Below are 23,395 nucleotides of genomic sequence, written 5' to 3'. Positions count from 1 at the left end.
TCCCAGCATCATTTATTAAAGAGACTGTCTTTTCTCTACTGTATATTCTTGCCTCATTTGTCATAGATTAGTAGACCATAGGTGCGTGGGTTTATCTCTGAGCTTACTATCCCGTTCTATTGATGTATATTTCTGCTTTTGTGCCAGTACCACATTGTCTTGATTACTGTAGCTTTGTAGTATAGTCTGAAGTCAGGGAGTCTGATTCCTCCAGCTCCGTTTTTTTCCCTCAAGACTGCTTTGGCTATTTGGGGTCTTTTGTGTCTCCATACAAATTTTAAGATTTTTTGTTCTAGTTCTGTAAAAAATGCCACTGGTAATTTAATAGGGATTACACTGAATGTGTAGATTGCTTTGGGTAGTATAATCATTTTCACAATATTGATTGCTCCAATCCAAGAACATGGTATACCTCCCCATCTGTTTGTGTCATCTTTGATTTCTTTCATCAGTGTCTTACAGTTTTCTGAGTACCGGTCTTTTACCTCCTTAGGTAGGTTCATTCCTACGTATTTTATTCTTTTTGTTGCAATGGAGAATGGGATTGTTTCCTTAATTTCTCTTTCAGATTTTTCATCATTAGTGTATAGGAATGCAAGAGATTTCTGTGCATTAATTTTGTATCCTGCAATTTTACCCAATTCATTGATTAGCTCTAGTAGTTTTCTGGTGGTATCTTTAGGATTCTCTATGTATAGTATCATGTCATCTGCAAACAGTGGCAGTTTTACTCCTTCTTTTCCAATATGTATTTTATTTCTTTTTCTTCTCTGATTGCCATGGCTAGGACTTCCAAAACTATGTTGAATAATAGTGGTGAGAGTGGACATCCTTGTGTTTTTCCTGATCTTAGAAGAAATGCTTTCAGTTTTTCACCATTGAGAGTGATGTTTGCTGTGGGTTTGTTTTATATGGCCTTTATTATGTTGAGGTAGGTTCCCTCTATGCCCACTTTCTGGAGAGTTTTTATCATAAATGGGTGTTGACTTTTTCAAAAGTTTTTTCTGCATCTATTGAGATGATCATATGGTTTTTCTTCTTCAATTTGTTAATATGGTGTATCACATTGATTGATTTTCATATACTGTAGGATCCTTGCATCACTGGGATAAATCCTACTTGATCGTGGTGTATGATCCTTTTAATGTGCTGCTGGATTCTGTTTGCTAGTATTTTGTTGAGGATTTTTGCATCTATATTCATCAGTGATATTGGTCTGTAATTTTCTTTTGTTGTAGTATCTTTGTCTGGTTTTGGTATCAGGGTGATGGTGGCCTCATAAAATGAGTTTGGGAGTGTTCCTTCCTCTGCAGTTTTTTTGGAAGAGTTTGAGAAGGATGGGTGTTAGCTCTTCTCTAAATGTTTGATAGAATTCACCTGTGAAGCCATCTGGTCCTGGACTTTTGTTTGTTGGAAGATTTTTAATCACAGTTTCAATTTCTTTACTTGCGATTTGTCTGTTCATATTTTCTATTTCTTCCTGGTTCAGTCTTGGGAGGTTATACCTTTCTAAGAATTTGTCCATTTCTTGCATAGAGTTGCTTGTAGTAGTCTCTTATGATGCTTTGTATTTCTATGGTGTCCATTGTAACTTCTCCTTTTTCATTTCTAATTTTATTGATTTGAGTCCTCTCACTCTTTTCCTTGATGAGTCTGGTTAAAGATTTATCAGTTTTGTTTATCTTCTCAAAGAACTAGCTTGTAGTTTTATTGATCTTAGCTATTGTTTTCTTTGTTTCTATTTCATTTATTTCTGCTCTGATCTTTATGATTTCTTTCCTTCTGCTAACTTTGGGTTTTGTTTGTTCTTATTTCTCTAGTTCCTTTAGGCGTAAGGTTAGATTGTTTATTTGAGATTTTTCTTGGTTCTTGAATTAGGATTGTATTGCTATAAACTTCCCTGTTAGAACTGCTTTTGCTGCATCCCATAGGTTTTGGATCATCGTGTTTTCTTGTAATTTGTCTCTAGGTATTTTTTGATTTCCTCTTTGATTTCTTCAGTGATCTCTTGGTTATTTCGTAACGTATTGTTTAGCCTCCATGTGTTTGTGTTTTTTACATATTTTCCCCTGTAATTGATTTCTAATCTCATAGTGTTGTGGTCGGAAAAGATGCTTGATATGATTTCAATTTTCTTAAATTTACTGAGGCTTGATTTGTGACCCAAGATGTGATCTGTCCTGGAGAATGATCCATGTGCACTTGAGAAGAAAGTGTAATCTGCTGTTTTGGGGTAGAATGTGCTATAAATACCAATTAAATCGATCTGGTCTATTGTGTTATTTAAAGCTTGTGTTTCCTTATTTATTTTCTGTTTGGATGATCTTTCCATTGGTATAAGTGAGGTGTTAAAGTTCTGCACTATTATTGTGTTACTGTCGATTTCCTCTTCTATAGCTGTTAACAGTTGCCTTATGTATTGAGGTGCTCCTATGTTGGGTGCATATATATTTTTAATTGCTATATCTTCTTCTTGGATTGATCCCTTGATCATTATGTAGTGTCCTTCCTTGTCTCTTGTAATATTCTTTATTTTAAAGTCTATTTTATCTGATATTAGTATTGCTACTCCAGCCTTCTCTTGATTTCCATTTGCATGGAATATCTTTTTCCATCCCCTCACTTTCAGTCTGTATGTGTCCCCAGGTCTGAAGTGGGTCTCTTGTAGACAGCATATATATGGGTCTTGTTTTTGTATCCATTCAGCGAGCCTGTGTCTTTTGGCTGGAACATTTAATCCATTCACTTTTAAGGTAATTATCCATCTGTATGTTCCTATTACCATTTTCTTAATTGTTATGGGTTTGTTTTTGTAGGTCCTTTTCTTCTCTTGTGTTTCCCACTTAGAGAAGTTCCTTTAGCATTTGTTGTAGAGCTGGTTTGGTGCTGCTGAATCCTCTTAGCTTTTGCTTGTCTGTAAAGCTTTTGATTTCTCCATCAAATGAATGAGGTCCTTGCCAAGTAGAGTAATCTTGGTTGTAGGTTCTTCCCTTTCATCACTTTAAATGTATCATGCCACTCCCTTCTGGCTTGTAGAGTTTCTGCTGAGAAATCAGCTGTTAACCTTATGGGAGTCCCTTGTATGTTTTTTGTCGTTTTTCCCTTGCTGCTTTCAATAATTTTTCTTTGTCTTTAATTGTTGTCAATTTGATTACTATGTGTCTTGGCGTTTTTCTCCTTGGGTTTATCCTTCCTGAGACACTCTGAGCTTCCTGGATTTGGGTGGCTATTTCCTTTCCCATGTTAGGGACGTTTTCAACTATAATCTCTTCACATATTTTCTCGGGTCCTTTCTCTATCTCTTCTTCTTCTGGGACCCCTATAATGTGAATGTTGTTGCGTTTAATGTTGTCCCAGAGGTCTCTTAGGCTGTCTTCATTTCTTTTCATTCTTTTTTCTTTATTCTGTTCTGCGACAGTGAATTCCACCATTCTGTCTTACAGGTCACTTATCCATTCTTCTGCCTCAGTTATTCTATTATTGGATCCTTCTAGTGTATTTTTCATTTCAGTTATTGTACTATGCATCTCTGTTTGTTTGTTCTTTAATTTTTCTAGGTGTTTGTTCTTTAATTCTTCCAGGTCTTTGTTAAACACTTCTTGCATCTTCTCGATCTTTGCCTCCATTCTTTTTCCAAGGTTCTGGACCATCTTCACTATCACTATACTTAATTCTTTTTCAGTTGCCTATCTCCACTTCATTTAGTAGTTTTTCTGGGGTTTTATCTTTTTCCTTCATCTGGTACATAGGCCTCTGTCTTTTTATTTTGTCTATCTTTCTGTGATGTGGTTTTCCTTCCACAGGCTGCAGAATTGTAGTTCTTCTTGCTTCTGCTGTCTCAGGCTCTGTCATTCCTTTAAAGTTTGTTCCTTGCCCCCTTCCCTCCTGTTTCACTTGGACATGACCCCCTCTTTTCCCTGCCATAGAGAGATAGTGTGGGCCCCTGCTATTAATCTGCCATGCCAGACCTGGACTGTCTTCCTCTACACTTCCTTTACAGACTTCCACCTTACTTAAGCTATTTTTATTCTGTGGTTTTTTTATTATATGAAGGAAAATACAATTCATAACTAATAAATTTCAATTCAATTCCCCATGTAATTTAATCTGGTCCAAGTTGGTTTCTGCTATTTGCAATGAAAAGAGTGCAAACTAAAATAGATGGCACAGGATTCATTGTTATAAGGTCAAAATTTGATATTCCTTGTTTTACTTACTTTAAGACTTATTGTCAGGACTTCCCTGGTGGCACAGTGGTTCGGAATCTGCCTGCCAGTGCAGGAGACACAGGTTCGATCCCTGGTCCGGGAAGATCCCACATGCCGCAGAGCAACTAAGCCTGTGTGCCACAACTACTGAGCCTGAGCTCTAGGGCCTGTGAGCCACAACTACTGAGTCCACGTGCTGCAACTACTGAAGCCCAGACACCTAGAGCCCGCGCTTCACAATAAGAGAAGCCACTGCAATAAGCAGCTCTCGCACCGCAATCAAGAGTAGACCCTGCTTGCCGCACCTAGAGAAAGCCTGCATGCAGGAACGAAGACCCAAGGCAGCCCAAAATAAAACAAAATTAAAAAATAAAAAGATAACAAAAAAAGACTTATTGTCAGTGAATATTGAAGAAAGTACATTTAATATTATATCTTTATTCAATGATTTTAAAAGACAGAATAATCAATGATTAAAAATATATTGGAAGAGTGGACAGCTGTCCAAGTTTCTTCCACAAGTAAACATCACGAAAACAAATGAAGAGTCAGGATTTCTCTAGATTAAAAGCAAATTAAGAGACTTAGAGACAGCAATTCCATGTAAGTTGTGGACTTTGATTGGATCTTGACTTGCTACAACCTTGGCATTTTGAAAACAATTGGGAAAGTTTGACTATGGTATATAGGCAGATATTAAGGAATTAATGTTAATTTTGTTATGTACAACTTAAGGTATTATAGTAGAGAAAAATGTTTTCATTTTTTAGAGATGAATACTAAAGTAATTAGAGGAAAGTAAAATATTATTTAAGATTCACTTAAAAATTTCTAGCAGACAAATAGATGGAGAAAATATGGAAAAATGTTAACACTGAATATAGGGTTTGGATATATTGGTGTTCATTATACTATTATACTTTTTGATATACTTGAAATTTTTCATTATAAGAGGTATAAAAATGCAAAAAAGGCTTTAGTTATTTATACAGTTACAAAATAAACTTGATTAAAATGCAGCCAATAATTATGACTTAATTAAGTAGGATATTTGCTTTGTGATAATTGAAGAATTCAAGTAAGTTCTTTATTTCCATATTGTGTAAATTATTTCAATATTGTGACCCCAAATTCTTTAATTGGTCTATTTCTCCAATTACTCTTCTCTCTTTCCCCAAAATGTAAACTGGAAGAGTGTGATCAACATGGCAGTGAAGCCGTGGAAGAGTCAATTAGAGCCCTGTGGATTTTAGAGCTGGCAAGGGAGAATTCAGCATGGAATAAAGCTGAAGTCTGGCCAGCCTCCATGTGTGCTGTAAGAATTCTTTGGCTGCAGCCCTGGTGTCCTAACATCTGAGGTTGCATCATTCTTCTCACAGTTGCTTCTGGCCCAAATGTCAACAGCATGTGATGTAAACAGGTCAGGATAAAGTGTATAAGGTGTCTGTCAAATTTTCTCTCCTTTCTTTCTCTCTCTCTCTCCCCCGCTCCCCCCAACTCCCCGCTCCCTCCCTCCCTCGTTCTCTTTTTCCTTTTTCTTTCTCCTTCCTTCCCTCCCTCCCTCCTTTCCTCCCTCCTTCCTTCATTCCTTCCTTCCTTCCCTCCCTCCCCTCCTCCCTTCCTTTTTCTTTCCTTCTTTTTCCTCCTTTCCTTCTCTCTCTCTCTCTCTCTCCTTGTTCCTCCTTCTCTCCCTCCCACCCTCTCTCCCTTCTCTCCACCCTTCTTTCTTTTCGTTTGTTTATTTTGGAAAGTCAAGCTTACATAGTTTCAAGACAGATTTCCCCTCTAGGGTTTTTCAGTTCCCTGAAGGGTGGAAAAAATATAAAGACCTGCAAAAAAGACCATTTCAGAAGTAAAGAATACAGTGAAAGTGAGAGGTAAAAGATTCAATTAGTGGTAAAATGTTTACTTTTTCTGTGCTGCTTTGCTATGAACCCTTCTTTCCCTGAATCCCTCACATGTCTTCCCAGAATTGTCAGTCAGAGGTCTCCCGTGCTTGTGTTGCTTAGGTGGAATTGCAGCAGGGAGCATGGAACACAGAGGGACTGAATAGGCTAACAATGGACTTGAGAATCTTGGCAACTGAAGAAAATGTTTTTAAAGGAAGCTGGAGGCAAATCTCTCCTAGAAAACTTAAGGAAGAACAGTCTCTGAACTTCTGCCTATGACTTCAATCATTTCCTTCCTACCATTCAGTTTCTAAGTCTTCTCTCATTTACATTTATTTAAAAGTAATTGAACTCCATCTTCTAATATCTCAAGATTCCTTTGATCCTTTCCCAATATGTGACTACTCTGTTTGAAATAAAGTCCAGTGGACCAGCATTTTGCATCAGAGGGTCAGAGCAAGAGGTAGAGCTGGAAGTTTGAGGTCTGTGTAATTGGAGATGGTGATTATAATAGCTAAAGGGACTTGATTAGAGATGCCTCAGTGTTCTGACATGGCTGAAAAGAAAATATAGGTGAAAACTGTTTCCTTCATACCTGACCCAGCACAGATCAACAAGTGAATTATTTTTTATAGATGGAAGCAAGGCAACCCTCCTGGTGTACCAGAAGATGCACGGTCCAAGGACATTTGGGATTCTGGAGAGCTCTCTTCTGCTCCCTTAGTTGAGAAACACCTAATGCAAAGTTGGTTGAATCATTGCCTTTCTGCCTTTATTTGACAGACTTTTCCCTGGTGTCTGCTTACTGGTAAGAAACCTGCCCTGAAATTCTACTTTCCTTGGCCTCCCCTCTGTTGAACTTTGTTGAGTAGAATGCCTGACTCCTGCCTAACTTGGCTCTCTTCATCCTGGCTCAGGTTGAAGCAACTGGACAGCTTGGCTCAGAGTCCAAGGAGTTAGAGACTGCAACCTTGTGGCTACCCTCCCCCTCCCTCACATGGCCTGTTCCTGCCCAGTCTGGTTTGTGAATAGTTCTTGGCAATTACCCCAGAGGAGAGCAGAGCCACTAACAATAGCAACTCTCTTTTTAGCTCGAATCTCTTGGTACCCAGGACTGTGAACTTCGGAAAACCCAAAATAACCTATGTAATTACAGTGGGTTACCCTAACAGTCTATTTCTGCTATTACGAACCTTAGATGTCACTCCAGTAGATATTTAGCTGCTTGTAGTGGAAAGAGTACTGGGCTTATGGCCAGACAGACCTAGATTCAAGACCTAGCTCGGCTGTTTACTAATTTTATGACACTGGGCAAGCCACTAATTTGAACCTGTTGGAATTGAATGGGGCCCGCCTGTACATGTAAGTGCTTGGAAACCTGCAAAGTCTTATACAAAGTTAAACCATTGCTATTGGGAAATGGGATATAGTTTCAAGAAAAGAAGAAATTTAAATCTTCAAGAAACAAATGAATCAACTTTTTTACCCTCTGTTCCACACCATGCTCAGTCTTAAAAACAAACAATTAAAACTATAGGTAGTTTCCATTTAAAGTTAAAGGCAGTCTTTCCCTTTTGTTTATGATGAAGTTGGAAATGGGGAAGGATTTGGCAGTTCCTTTCATATGAAGGAATGACAAAGCAAGATGAGTCCTCACACCTAGTAAGTACAGGAAAGAGTGTTATCCACTTAACATGCTAACTATGCCAGCAAACTGGTTTTCTCTGAAGTTTAACCATTATTTTTATCACTTCAATTTTTATTTTGTATGTAGGAAAAGAGATTGGTTCTTCAGATTTAGACATATTTTTGCACTCTCTCACTACTCTTGTATAAACAGAGCAGGACCCTGTGGGGCGCTACTGGGTACAAATCCTTTCCAAGTTTCTTGTTCGTAGGAAGTAAGCTTCATTCAGCCTCCTTGACCTTCTCTGAGTTCCAGAGGGCAGATTCAAACAGTGGCTAATCAGGGAAGGGAGGGAATGCAGAAAAAAAGGAGGAGCAGTCCTGGGGCAGGGTCATGGTTTTGGCCAAAAATGGCTTCTCTCATATCAAGAAAGCCAGGCCTGGTTCTCTTTCTCCAGGGATTCCCCCCACAACCCCAACACTATCTGCTTACACTGTTATTGCCCCTTTGGCAGACCCTATAGGTTTTGTGACAAAGACAGTGTGCTTGGGGTGAATTCACTGGACAGTCTATAAACACAGAAGGTGTGGGAGGTACACTGGATTCTTCTTCCCACAGTAAAGTCAGAGGAGGGGCCACACACACCTCAAGGACTATGTGATGGTTCTTGATGCTGACCTTGTGCTAATCCCCTTCTCCATGGAGCCCCTCTGCTTAAGGGGAGAGAAATAATAGAGGCAGAGAAAACAGAACAGACCAGAAGGGTCTGTTCCCCCCTCTTCCTATAACTGAGCACATCAAAGACTTATAACCAGAAAAACTTTTGAGGTCAAGCCAAGATCCCCTTGATGCAGGAATCCCCTCTATAGCACCTCTGTCAAATGATCTTTCTAGTTTTGTTTGAACTGTTCTGGGACTAGGGAGAGCACTATTATAATACCCCCAGTGAGCGTCTTCACAAACTTTAAAAAAATTAATTAATGAATTAATCAGGCTGCTCTGCGTCTGTGGCACGTGGGATCTTCGCTGCGGCATGCGGGCTGAAGCACATGGACTCTTAGTTGCAGCATGCAGACTCCTAGTTGTGGCATGCTAACTCTTTGTTGTGGCATGCACGTGGGATCTAGCTCCCCGACCAGGGATTGAACCTGGGCCCCCTGCATTGGGAGTGCAGAGTCTTACCCACTGGACCACCAGGGAAGTCCCTTCACATACTTTTATTTTCTATACTTGTTCTAGCATTTCTGTAGGGATTGCTCAGTCAAGGGCATGCACATTTTACATTTTGATAGCAGGCAACAGATTCTGCTATAACACCCATGTTATAGTGATGAATACAAACGCAGGGCATGGCAGTCATGGTGTTTCAGGAAAACAAAGGTGGGGCACGTGAGGATGGTCATGTGCCAGGTCTCAGGTGAGTCCCTGGGAAGGGCCGCCAAGTGTGGGTCCTTGGCTTCGTGCAGGTAAGATTCAAGAGTGAGCCACAGTAAAGTGAAAGCAGGTTTATTCAGGGACATACACACTCCATAGACAGAGCGTGGGCCATCTCAGAAGACAAGAGGCCCCAGGGTACGGGTTGTCAGTTTTTATAGGCATGGGTAATTTCATAGGCTAATGAGTGGGAAGATTATTCCAACTATTTTGGGGAAGGGGTGGGGATTTCCAGGAGTTGGGCCACACCCCACTTTTGAACCTTTTAGGTTAGCCTTAGAACTGTTATGGTGCTCACGGGTGTACTGGAAGTCACTTGTCCATAATCTTGGACCTAGTTGTTTCTAACCAGTTCATGCCATGTCCTCAATGGCTGTCATTCTTTTAAAGGTTGTTCCCTGCCCCCTTCCTGTCTCAATGGGAAGGCAGATTACAGTTCAAACAAAGAAAGAACTCTCTAATGTAAAAAAAATGGATCACAACAGATCACTTTGAGGTAGTAAGTGTTCAAGAAGAGACTGGAGAATCTGATGCTGTAGATGCATATAAGATTATGCTACCAAAGAAAGTTTGTGTGCCTGAGGCACAGTGAGGCCAAATAAACATTGCAGTTTGGAGTAGAGAAAGGTTTATTGCAGGGCCAAGCAAGGAGAACGGAGAATGGGTGGGGGACTTCCCTGGTGGTGCAGTGGTTAAGAATCCGCCTGCCAACGCAGGGGACACAGGTTTGAACCCTGGTCCGGGAGCAACTAAGCCCGTGCACCACAACTACTGAGCCTGAGTTCTAGAGCCTGCAAGCCACAACTGCTGAGCCCGTGCACCACAACTCCTGAAGCCCGTGTGCCTAGAGCCCGTGCTCCACAACAAGAGAAGCCACCACAATGAGAAGCCCTTGCACTGCAACAAAGAGTAACCCCTGCTTGCTGCAACTAGAGAAAGCCTGTGCACAGCAACGAAGACCCAATGCAGCCAAAAATAAATAAATGTATTTAAAAAAAAAAAAGGATAATGAGTGGCTTGTACTCAAAAACCCTAAACTCCCTAGTAGCTTTTGGGGAAAAGTTTTTATAGGCAAAATTTGGGGTGAGGGCTGCAGGGTGTGTGCCTTTCTTCTGATTGGTTGGTGGTGAGGTAACAGGGTGGTGCTCCAGGAATCTTGCTCTCAGCCTGAAGTTGCCATTCTCCACCTGGGTGGGGGCCTTAGCTCTGCAGAAGAGCTCAAAGATATTATATATTCCTTGAGGAGGAAGCAGGACCCTGCCCCAAGGCTGCACTATTGTTTCTTGATGGCCCCTCCCTTGTTTCTGTATTCCCTCTCTTCCCTGATTAGCAACTGTTTGAACCTGCCCTTTGGAACTCAGGGAAGGTCAAGGAGGCTGAATGATGCCTATTTCCTACAAACAAGAAACGGGGGGGGGTTGGTGGGGGGGAATTCCCTGGAGGTCCAGTGGTTAGGACTCAGCGCTTCCACTGCCGGGGGCATGGGTTCAATCCCTGGTCGGGGACGTAAGATCCTGCATGCCGCATGGCGTGGCAAAAAAAAAAAAGAGAGAGAAATGGGGGACACGGAAAGGATTTGTACCTGGGATCCCCACAGGGTCCTGCTTGGTTTCAGTTAGAGCAGCTAATATCTAAGGAATGTCTGAAATCGGACATTGAGGTATACTCTGGAAAAGCACGCTAACCTCTCCAATGTGGCAAGTACCTAAGTGGTGAAACTGTGCAACTCAGACTGAGACTTGAACCCATGCGCTGGGACTTGAACCCAACCGAAACCCAGATTGGGACTTGAACCCACCATATTTTAACTGAGATCACACCTGGTCTCAGGACTTAATGAAGCTCAGGTTCTTTATATCTCAGCACAGAAAGAATTCAGAGGGAGACAAAGTGATAGGTAAGAAGTGGATTTATTTAGAGAGAAACACACTCCACAGACAGAGTGTGGGCTATCTCAGAATATGAGAGTGGCCCCAGGGTATGGGGTTGTCAGTTTTTATAGGGATGGGTAATTTCATAGGCTAATGAGTGGGAGGAGTATTCCAGCTGTTTTGGAGAAGGGGTGAGGATTGCCAGGAATTGGGCCACCGCCCACTTTTTGACCTTATGATTGGCCTTGAACTGTGTCATTTAGCTTGCTGATGTGCTACAATGAGCATATACTGATGTTCAAGGTCTAGTGGAAGTCGACTAGTCTGCCATCTTGGACCTATTTGGTTCTAATCAGTTTACATCGTGTCCTCGGGCTATGTCATTCTTTTAAAGGTTGTGCCCTGCCCCTTTCCCTCCTGTTTCAGTGGCCCATTGAGGATTGGGTTCTTTTACATGAAATTCACTTTCCAGGTGAGCCACAGAAAGCACTGAAAGCTTTGCAGCTTTTAAATGTTCCCCCAAACCCACTGGCTCCATCTTGCTGAGTTGCAGCAGAGATGTACTGCTGAGCTTTTCTCATCTCTGCTTCAGCAATAGGCATGTCTCCAGCTCGGATGGCCTGGAGATCTCTACAACCCTTTATTGATAGTCTCAGGAAATAAATGGGCTTTTCCTAATAGGCTAAGGAGTCTTCCATGTGTCTGAAAAGATACAAACCTGCAGGTAGAAAAAAACGGCCACTGGCAAGCTTCAGGCATAGCTGCTGTTCCCCGCACTTCAAGAGAAGCAGCTTGGATAGCTCTGAAGTCTTTGTAGGCCTGAAACCTTTTCCTTTGATGATCTGGCCACAAACAGCACAGTCTTCATAGCCTGTGGCTGGTCAGGCCAACAGCATGACAGCAAGTGGCAGAGAATACGGCTGGCAGATGCAATGTCCATGTCACCATTTGGACATGGTTGTGTACATCTATCAGGTCTTGCCTTTTGCTGATCTGGATGAAGTTGCTCTCAAACACATAGTCTCCTTCCTTGTCCAGCTGTCGCTGAAGTTCCCCTTAGAGATATTAAACCTGCCCACTGCACAGCCAGCCACTGTAGGAGTACTGCAGTGACATGGATTCACTGCTCATGGTTATAGTTTATCAAGAAAGCTCTGCCACTGGATTTCATCCCCTTGAAGGGGTCTTAATAGTTTTCTTTGCCATATAATAAATTGTCAAACTTAGTGGCTTAAAGCAACACACATTTATTACCTCACAATTTCCATGGGTTAGGAATTTGGGAATGGCTTTGATGGGTCCTCTGCTCAGGATCTCATAAGGCTGCAATCAAGGTGTAGGCCAAGGCTGGGGTCTCACCTAAAGCTTGGGGGTCCTCACCTAAAGCTTGGGGTCCTCTTCCAAGCTCACAGGGCTTTTTTTTTGTTTTCCCGGCTACGGCTTGCAGGATCTTAGTTCCCCCACCAGAGATGGAACCTGGGCCCTCCGCAGTGAAAGCGTGGAGTTCTAACCACTGCACTGCCAGGGAATTCCCAAGCTCGCAAGGCTTTTGAAAGAATTTATTTCCTTCAAGTTGCACAATTCATGGTGCCTCTATCACAGCTGTTTCCTTTACAGCATAAATCACAATTATTTTTTACCAGTGAATTCCTTGACAGAAAGAACTCACTATAGTGGTTTAGCACATAATTGTTAAATGAATCAAGGATTATATATGGTTATTTGTGACTGGAACCGAACCAGTGATTATATATGGTTATTTTATAATTGTGATTATATATGGTTATTTTCTTCATTAGTTTGTTAGCAACTTGAGGGCGCAGCCCTGAATCATTTGTCTCCCTCCAGCAGGGTCTAGTCCAGCGCATGGTTTAGCATTACTCCAATCTCATTTCTGGGAAAAAAATCAGGTGCAAGAATAAAGGTGGGGACTTGAAAGCAAGGGAGGATGTGGCAAAGCAGAGTGAATCTGGGAAGAGTTACGCTGGAAGGAAATGGGAGAGACCAATAGCAAAAGTCAGCCACTTTTACTTAAATTCCAGCAACAAGGCTGTACCTCCTCACATGACGTATGCGGAAGCTGAAGACATGCTTCTCGCGAGAGGAAAGATGGACCGCGAGAAAGTGTACGTCTGTCCGTGCCCCGCCTTCCCTGAGCCCCACCCACTCCCTGTCCTCCCTCCCACCTTGAACCGGCCGCGTGTGACGTCGTGACGCGTGCGTGGCCGCGGCGCGGGGGGCGGGCCCGCGGCGCCGCGCCGGAGGAGGAAGTGGTGCGGTTGTTGCTCCCTCTGCGCCCGTCGCTGGCTCCCGGGGCGCGGAGTGGGGCCACAGTTGCCGCCGCTGCGTCGAGCTCGCCAGCTGTTACCCTCCATGTGCCCGGGCTCCGTCGCTCCCCTTCCTCAGGCCGCCGCTTACCCCGGGGTCTATGGAAGTAATGGAAGGACCCCTCAACCTGGTGAGTGGCCCACAGAGGGTTGCGTCCGCCCGCGGGCTCCTTTGCCTCAGAAGCCCGGTCTCGGCGTGCAGCTGACCCTCGAGGCCGGGGGGTGGGTTTGGCGCGGGTCGTCCTGAAGGCTGGGGGCGCAGGCAAGGCGCGGCCCTATAGCGGCTCCGGCCAAGCCACCGCAGACGGCCCCTCGGGGATCCCTGGGAAGCTCCCACCTCCCATTTCCCGCCTCCCCCAGGCGCCACCTGCCTCAGGGCTCGGGGCGAGGGGCTCCCACCAGCGGGGGTGCCACCTCTCCAGGCCGGAGGAAATGCCTCTAAGCGCCACGTAACCACCTCTCTGCAGCCTGGAGAGGCACTGAAGCCGGCCTGGGCAGAAATGGTGTGTAATACTGGGTGTAACTTCCAACACAGGGTCTGAAGTCTGAGCCTCCCCACTGTGGAGAGATGGAGCATAACGTGTCTGACCCCCGTTTCCCTTCACCCATTTCTCACCTGTATTCAGATGCATAAACAGAGACTTCCCCTTCTCAAATAAATTAGAGACAGCTGGGAAAAAAAGACGGGGCCATCCCTGTTTTTAGCTCAGTTTCAGCTCATTAGGCATCATGAAAATATGGTAGATGTTTGCCTTTCTCAGAAACAGCGTTGCTCATTATGTTTTTAGGCACCTCAGGTGTAGCGATTAAAACAACAATGAGAAACACGAGTTCCGTTCCACCTGGCCGCAGCATCTTTTGGTTTCCCAGAGAAGGCGTCTGTTTTGGATGCAAAAGTTAGATTACTTAAAGTTGCAGACAGACAAGAGGAACTTTTTGCTGTTCAGCTGCGATGATGGGATTGGAAAAAAAGTTTGTGTGGAAAATTATTAGTTTCTCACGTTAGAACTCTGAGAACCCTTGTGTGGGACTGGATTTAAACCATTCTGTAGAGAAGCAGTAGAGCCTGGTGGTTTAAGAGTATAGATTCGGGACCTAAACTGCTTGGATTTGAATTCTGACTTTGTCACTTAATAACTGTGTGACCTTGGGCAAATTAGTTGACCTCATTCTTCGTGGTTTGTTGTGAGGATTGAGAGTAAATAGGTGTAAAGGGCCTAGAACAGTACCTGGTACATAGTGAGGTGTAACTTGGTGAGCTTAAAAAGTTTAAGACTCTAGGACCTAAAGCTGTGGTTCCCAGATGACTGGTGCCAGGTTAACCACTATGACTACCGTGCAGTTTTATTAAGTTATGCCCTGCCCCCATTGTTTACACTTAAAAAGAATTGGACTAGATCTGTGATTTTTTTCTTTTTTTAAAGCCAGGGAAATGTCTTGCAGTCTTCTTGTTTTTAAGGTGACATGTAGTTGGCAATGAAATATAATGGATGGCTCAATACTGAAACTTCACCGGAATATTATTAGAAGTAACCAGCACTTTACAAAGTGCTTCAAAGTTCAAGTGTCCTTGCAAAATGACCATTGGTTCGGTTCCAGTTAACTTCACTTTATTTGGCTGCTTGCTGCAGCATAACCCCAGCCAACTGCCCCACTAGTGTGTGGTAGCTTATGAAAAGACTGGAACTGGGTGACAGTTGTAGGTGGAGCAGCAGAATGACCAGTTTAGGAAAAATTAGTTAAATGGTGGCAATGGTATCTTTTTATAGAGGAGAATTTTCAGTAGTCTTGTTAAGGAGTCTAGCATAATTCCATAATCCAGCCATAAAATTTATGTATCAGAAATTTGGCATCTTGAATTCTTAAACCATTTGAGATTTGAAAGATCTGAGTTCTAGCCTAACTGTTTGATGGAACAGTGGAACAGAGATTAACATTTACTTGAATCGTTTTAACTGTGCTGCTGAGTACCAGTGACAGGCCTTTGAATTTGTCGTCACTCAGTTTTAGAGACTGAGGTTTTTTCCTCCTCTGTTGTACTATATATTGTTGTAGCTTATTTATTTCATACATAGTTTGTACTCCCTTAGTCCCCTACTCCTATCTTGCCCTTCCCCCTTCCCTCTCCCCACAGGTAACCACTAGTTCTCTATATATGTGAGTCTGTTTTTTTGTTATATTCACTGGTTTTATTTTTTTGATTTCACATATAAGTGATGTTGTACACTATTTGTCTTTCTCTGACTTATTTCACTTAGTATTATACCCTCCAGGTCCATCCATGTTGTTGCAAAGGGCAAAATTTCATGCTTCTTTTACGTCTGAGTAGTATTCTGGTGTGTGTGGCTGTGTGTGTGTGCACATGTATCTATATGTACATACACACGCACCACGTCTTTATCCACTCATCTGTTAATGGACACGTAGGTTACTTCTATATCTTGGCAATTGTAGATAATGCTGCTGTGAACATTGGGTTGAATGTATCTTTTCAGATTAGTGTTTTCGTTAGAAGACTGAATTTTTTGAAGACTATCAGATTCTTTTATGTCAGCAGATGTTCAATCCAGGATACAGTTGACTCAACATGAGAAATACTTCTCAATGCTGTGGTTTTGAGTGCTTTTGAACATCCCATTAGCATATACTACCTTTTTCTAATGACATCATACTGTAGTGTATGATTGCATAAGGACTTATTATAGTACCTAGATTTATAATCTTGTGTCCTCAGAGCATCCTTGGAATTAGTAAGAATTGCTTCCCAGTTTTACAGATAAATAAGCCTAGACAAATTTAGTAATTAGATCAGTGACTCAAATACATTATGGACCACACCTTATTTTATTTATTTATTTATTATTATTTTAAAAATTTATTTATTCTTGGCTGCGTTGGGTCTTCGTTGCTCAGTGCAGGCTTTCTCTAGTTGCGGCAGGTGGGGGCTACTCTTCGTTGCGGTGCGTGGGCTTCTCCTTGTGGTGGATTCTCTTGTTGCAGAGCGCGGGCTTCAGTAGTTGGGCTCGTGGGCTCTAGAGCTCAGGCTTAGTAGTCGTGGCGCAAGGGCTTAGTTGCTCCGCGGCATGTGGGATCTTCCCGGACCAGGGCTCGAACCCGGGTCCCCTGCATTGGCAGACGGATTCTTAACCACTGCGCCACCAGGGAAGCCCCACACCTTATTTTAATATCATGACTTCTTTCTAGCAATGCTTCTGTATTAACGTACTATAAATTTCATTTCATTGTGGTCCTTATCTATATTGAATTATACATGCTGTGTCAGTATTTAGTACCTGTGCTCTAAGTTAGGTTTGCAGTAAGGGCTTGTAGGCTTATTGCCCCACAGTGATTTTTAAGATATGGAAGAGACCAGTGTGAAATAGTCATTTTAATATATAGTACAGATATTCTGGTTTTTGAAGTTGGTCAAAAGAAAAATAGGATAAATCATATTTACATTGGTGGGGGGGAATAGCTAGTCTTTGGACTCTGAATAAGTTTTGTTGCATCAGTTTTTTTTTCTTTTTGTCAATTTTTAATATGGAAAAATTCTAACATATAAAATTACTTAGTATATATTTAGGCCTTTCTTTCCATACATTTAATTTTGGCAATGCAAGTGCTAGTAGCAAATGTCAAAACTTGTGTGAGATAATTTCTAGTTCTTTGTTTTGTTTGCAGCCTATCTGGGAAGTGATGTCAGACTTTAATTTACACATGACTGTGTTGCTCATGCTTTGCTTACCTACTCTGCAAACTGAGGACAGGGTCCATGTGACTGTGTGACCACAATTGTATTCTATGTGTTTGGCCCTTTTAAGAGTGCTGAGAATATATATGTTTGTTGAGAAACTGAGCTGCTATTCAGAGTGCTCAACTCTTCTCATCTAAGGAAAGGAATCAGATATAGTCCAAAGAATGGCCTTGTACATATTGGGGGTCTTTGTAACTATTCCATGTTAGTTATATTGGCAATAAAAATAAAATCTTGTTGCCCTGAAAAATGTCAAGGAAAATTTCATCTTGTCACAGGCTAGGCTAGGCTAGCCTTAATGGAAGCACTCTGGGGTAAGGCAGTAGAGCACTAAGACATATCCAATAATTACAGAGTGCTGGAGTTGGCATCAGGCACTGACATATATTATTTGTTTTGTTTTCTTTGTAGCTGTATGAGATATTTCCCCATTTTACAGATGAAAACTTTGAACTGCAGAGTGAGTGGTGATAGTTGGATTTGAAAGCAAGATTCTAAATCAAATATCTAATCTTTCCGATAGATCAGTGTTTGCCCATTTGTTTTGACTGTGATCCACAGTGAGAAATTTTTACATAATGACTAGTACACACATACCTAAGTGTATATTACTGCAGAGCTTGCTACACTATGGATGTGCCTCCTGGAATTGTGCAAAATGCAGGGACACTCATAAATTTCACCGAAAACAAGACAAAAAAGTAAAAACCTGAAGCATCATATGCTGTGTGTGTGTGTATAGTGTTATATATGATGCACTCTAATATTTACTATTAGAGCTTTTTAAATTCTGGTTGTGACCCATAGATTGATTTCAGGAGTCATTACTGGGTTGCATCTTGTAATTTATCTTCACAGCAGATGGTAGCAGTTGTAAAAAAAAAAAAAAAAAAAAAAAAGCTAAAGTGGACTCTTACAGAAATTGACTTAAAAAAGGTTTTCCTGGATCTCTCTAACACTTGAGCAGTTATCCTAAATACAGTTGCATCATGTTACTTAGTTGATTCAGTACTTAGTTAGGAGATACTACTTGCCTTTAGGAGACTCACAGTCAGTTGATTCGGAAATGGGGAGTGAGTGACTTTTCTCCTTTGCTCTCCATTGAAGCACTACCACAAGGTTCAAGAGTACATTAGGTTTTCCTCTGCCACCTTATTGTGTTTGGTATGGTGTTCCTTTTCTTTTCATCTTTACATACAGTTTTCCCCAAGGACACAGAAATAAATAAATAGAAAGTAAAAGAACTTAATACTCTTTTCCTTTGGGAAAGAAGACAGTATTGAACGTGTAGTTTTGAGGCAGTTCAGCATGTAGTTCTTGGTGAGGGAAGTCACTTGGTAATCTAGCTGTACTCAGGATTTTGTTGGTTGCAGGTGATAGAAACCCACTTCAAATTATCTTAAATCAAAAGGGATAATTTATTGGAATCAAAAGAAAGGTGCAGGAAGGGCAGGACTACAATGTGGATGGGTCTAAGAACTTGTGGGACCTGGGACTCAAAGATAATCAGATTTTCCCACTCTGCCTCTTCAAACTTTATTGCTTTACTCCTTCTCTCTCCAGATCTACATTTTCCACCTGGCAAACTCCTGAGTATCACATTAGTTATAGCCACTTAAAGCTTTCTTGACGTAACCTCTGGTCCTGAGTTTGAAAATCTGTTGGAACGGTTCCTTTGGTGTCTAGGGGACGAGGTAATATAAAAATATTGGCAGCTTCCAGGAGAATCTTATTGATTGCCTAGGAAGAAGAGCATTTCACAGAGAGGGGTGGGGCATGTGGAAAGTGTTGACTGTTTCTGGAGAGAATTCAGCAAGGGAGGAATTTGTACAGGGCACATGGAGTAAGACATTACTAAATCTGAAGTTTTTGTACTTTTTATAAAGGTTTTAGAACATTTTGTAGTATCGTGCTTTCATTTTTACTCAGGGAGTAGGAAACTGCTGGTTAAAATGTCCTCAAGATTGGATGGATGAAATAGTGAATGAAGTAAATGTACCAGTAACTAGTTTTCTGTGGCTCTGTATAGATGTATATACATATGTATAGTTGTTTATCTGAGATTTTGATGCAGAGATTTATTCTGATATTTACTGTGAAATACAGTAATGTTCTCTTGGCATTTAAGAATCTTTGGGGGCTTCCCTGGTGGCACAGTGGTTGGGAGTCCGCCTGCCAATGCAGGGGATGCGGGTTCGTGCCCCGGTCCGGGAAGATCCCACATGCCGCGGGGCGGCTGGGCCCGTGAGCCATGGCCGCTGGGCCTGCGCGTCCGGAGGCTGTGCTCCGCAGCGGGAGAAAAAAAAAAAGAATCTTTGGTTTTGTTACCAACCCTGAGCATAACCTCTCCCATCCTTCTATCCAGCTAACTGTTCATGATCCACCCAACATTGTGAGCAGTTGCTGTCTATCAGGTACTGTTCTGGACATCAAGGATTTGACAGTGAATAGGACAAAGTCCCTATTCTTACAGAAGTTTTATCCCATTCTCTAGTTTTCTTTTCATCTATTGTGTTCTCTTTCTCTCTTTACCATCTTAAGCATAGTTATTTTGAGTTCCTTGCTATTCCAATACATGGATAATCTCTGGGTCTGTTTCTGTTGTCTTTTTCTCTTTGTTATCAGTGACATTTTCCTGCTTGACATGCCTAGTAACTTTATTGTGTATTACACATTGTGGATGATGTGTTGTAGAGATTCTGAATTTGTTATCTTCCTCCAAAAATGTTAAGTTTTGGCTGGCAATTAAAATACTAGCAGATCACCTTGATCCAGTCTAGGCTTGATTTTAGGCTTTATCAGGGTGGGTCTATTTCAGCTTTACCCATATTGCCTAGAATGTAGTCCTTACTCCTAGGGCTAGACTTTGAGGTCTCAACTCAAAGCCCCAAGTATTCACCAAAGTTATCCTCTGTCTAGGCCCAAACTGCAACCTATCTCCCCAACACTGTGTGGCTTCTGAATTCTTTGCTAAGAGGTTCTGCTAGGCTTCCTGGAATTGCGCCCTGTTCATGTGCAGCTTATATGTTAGGTGAGGACCTGAGAGGATTTTTGATGCATATTTTTAGAGTGTCTTCACTGCACTTCCCTCCAACCCTGGGCTCCTTAAAATCTAGCCTTTTTGGTTCCAGTCTCCATCTCCTTTGCCCAGTGAGGTACTGCCTTCTGCTTGGGCTTTATTTCCTTGCACTCCATTTTTGAAAATGCACTCAGAAAGAAAGCCAGGGTGAATGCAGGTTTCACCTTGTGCATTTCCCTTTTCTTAAAAGGTAGCCTTCTGTTACTTTTTGTTCTGTGTCTGTAAACTGTTGTTTTTATATATTTCGCCCAGCTTTGTAGTTGTTTACAGTTGGAGGGTAAACCAGTGCCAGCTACTCCATCCTACCTGGATCAGAGGTACAAATTTCCATGAGAATTTCCAAAGAATTCTCAAAACACAATTAAGGCAGTTTATTGTAAACCCTAAATGCCAGAAAGTGCTTTAATATGAGATTGTGGTATCACAAAATACTGCCAATATTCAGTGATAGGTTATCACAGCTCTGTATGGATTGACCACTTACTTACTGCTTTCCGTATTTAAACATCTATTTCCAAGTAAAGTTTGAGGCAGCTTACAATAAAAGACAGATGGCATACTATTAAAATATTAGTTACCTATTGAGGTAAATTATTCCAAAATTTAGCAGCTTGAAACAGCACACGTTTGTTTTCTCACAGTTTCTGTGTGTTAGGATAAAGGCATGACTTAGCTGGGTTCTTTGCTTCAGGGTCTTTCACAAGGCTACAGTCAAGTTGAGGGTCAGCTGGGGGTGTGGTTCCATTTGAAGGCTCTACTGGGGCAGGAGCTGCTTCCAAGCTCACTCACAGGGGTGATGGCAAGGTTTCGTTCCTTGAGCGGTTTTGGATTGAGCACTTCAGATCCTTGCTGGCTGTTGGCAGGCCACCTCATTCCCTTCCGTGTGAGTCTTTCCTTGGGGCAGCTGACAGCATGACTCTTGGCTTCATTAAAGTAAGCAAGGGAGAGAGAATGTACCAAGGTGGAAGTGACAATCTTTTGTAACCTCATCACGGAAGTGACACCCCATCACCTTGGCGGTATTCTGTTTCTTAGATGCATGTCACTAGTTCCAACCCACATTTGAGGAGGGGAGATTACATAAGGTTGTGAATACCAGGAGGCAGGGGTCATTGGGAGCCATATCAGAAGCTGCTACCACAATTGCTGATAGAAAAACAAAGAAAATAAGAACTGAAGCAACAAAGGATATTGAGACAGTATAATCCTTTGGGGCTACATCAAACTAAAAAGCTTATGCCCAACAGAGGAAATCATCAACAAAATGAAAAGGCAGCCTACCAGATAGGAGAAAATATTTGCAAAGCATGTAGCTGATAAGGGACTAGTATCCAAAACAACAGAAAGAACTCACACAACTAAATAGCAAAAAAAAAAAAGCAAAAAATCTGATTAAACATCAGGCAGAGGATCTGAATAGACATTTTTCCAAAGAAGGCATGCAAATGGCCAACAGGTACTTGAAAAGATGCTCAACATCACTAATCAGGGAAATGCAAATAAATCAAAACCACAATGAGGTATCACCTCTCAGCTGTTAGAATGGCTGTTATCAAAAAGATAGGAAATAACAAGTAACAAGTGTTGGCGAGGATGTGGAGAAAAGGGAACCCATGTGCGCTGTTGGTGGGAATGTATATTGGTGCAAGCACTGTGGAAAACAGTATAGAGGGCCCTTGAAAAATTAGAAATAGAAATATCAGGACTTCCCTGGTGGTCCAGGGGTTAAGACTCTGCTTCCACTGCAGGGGGCGCAGGTTCAATCCCTGGTCTGGGAAGTTCTGCATGCCACACGGTGCAGCCCAAAAAAAAAAAAACTACTGTAGTATCCTGCAGTTCCACTTCTGGGTATATCTCTGAAGAAAATGAAAACACAAAAAAGTCTATTCAGATCCTCTGCCTGTTGTTTAATCAGGGTTTTTGCTTTTTTTTTTTTGCTATTGTGTGAGTTCTTTCCGTTGTTTTGGATACTAACCCCTTATCAGGTATATGATTTGCAAATATTTTCTCCTATATGGTAGGTTGCCTTTTCATTTTGTTGATGATTTCCTTTTCTTGGCATAAGCGTTACAGTTTGATGTAATCCCACTTGTTTATTTTTGTTTTTGTTGCTTTTGCTTTTGGTGTCAATTAAAAAATTATCACCAAGACTTATATCATAGAACTTTCTGCCTGTATTTTCTTTGAGGCGTTTTATGGTTTCAGGTCTTATGTTCCTTAATTCATTTTGGAATTAAGATAGTAGTTGTGTAAGATAGTAGTCCAATTTCATTCTTTTGCATGTGGCTGTCCAGTTTTCCCAACATCATTTATTGAAGAGACTGTCCTTTGCTGGTTGTATATTCTTGGCTTGTTTGGCATTTGTTAATTAAACATTTATGCATGGGTTTATTTCTGGGCTCTATGTTCTGTTCCATTGATCTTTGAGCTTTTAATGCTATCATACGGTTTTGATTACTATAGCTTTGTAAGATAGTTTGAAGAGAAAGAGCATGATGCCTCTAGCTTTGTTCTTTCTGAAGATTGCTTTGGCTATTTGGGAGCTTTGTGTTTCTATGCAACTTTTAGGATTGTTCATTCTGTGAAAAGTGCCATTGGAATTTTGATAGAGATTGCATTGAATCTGTATTATTGCTTTAGTTAGTATGGACATTTTAACTATTACTTCTTTGAATCCATTTCATCAATGACTTAATAGTGTTTGTGTACAGGTCTTTAACCTCTTTGGTTAAATTTACTCCTAAGTATTCCTTTTGATGCAGTTATAAATGGGATTGTTTGCTTAACTTCTCTCTGAAAATTTATTAGGGTATAGAAATGCAACAGATTGCTGTATATTGATTTTGTATCTTGCAGCTTTATACTAGATTCATTTATTCTAAGGTTTTTGGTGGAGTCTTTAGGGCTTTCTGTATATAATATCTTGTTATCTGCAAACAGTGAACAGTTTTACTTCTTTCTTCTTTATTTGGATGCCTTTTATTTCTTCTCACCTAATTGCTGTGGCTAGGAAGCACTTCCAATACTATGCTGACTACAAGCAGTGAGAGTGGGCATCCTTGTCTTGTTCCAGATCTTAGAACAAAAGCTTTGAGCTTTTCACTGTTGAGTATTATGTTAGCCGTGGGCCTGTCATATGTGGTTTTTATAATGTTGAGTTGTGTTCCCTCTATACCCATTTTGGTGAGAGTTTTCATCATGAGTGG

The 23,395-nt window shown here is 41.5% G+C and overlaps 1 protein-coding gene across 5 annotated transcripts in view; it reads left to right on the top strand.

The window, feature by feature from the left end:
- Positions 1-23,395, top strand: part of NRBF2 (nuclear receptor binding factor 2) — a 74,189-nt gene that overhangs the window by 2,882 nt on the left and 47,912 nt on the right. For 3 of the 5 annotated variants that reach the window (XM_079900222.1, XM_079900221.1, XM_079900220.1), the window contains exon 1: positions 13,321-13,487. The exons of 1 other annotated variant lie outside the window; for it this stretch is intronic. In XM_079900222.1, the coding sequence (XP_079756348.1) occupies positions 13,458-13,487 (30 nt within the window). In that variant the 5' untranslated portion in view covers positions 13,321-13,457. Of the gene's footprint in view, positions 1-13,243; positions 13,488-23,395 lie in introns of those variants that run through there. One more of the 5 variants, XM_079900223.1, reaches the window with a different exon arrangement.

The sequence above is a fragment of the Stenella coeruleoalba genome (assembly GCF_951394435.1).
Source record: "Stenella coeruleoalba genome assembly, chromosome: 16".
In the NCBI taxonomy this organism is placed as follows: domain Eukaryota; kingdom Metazoa; phylum Chordata; class Mammalia; order Artiodactyla; family Delphinidae; genus Stenella; species Stenella coeruleoalba.
This window is presented reverse-complemented; position numbering and strand designations above follow the sequence as displayed.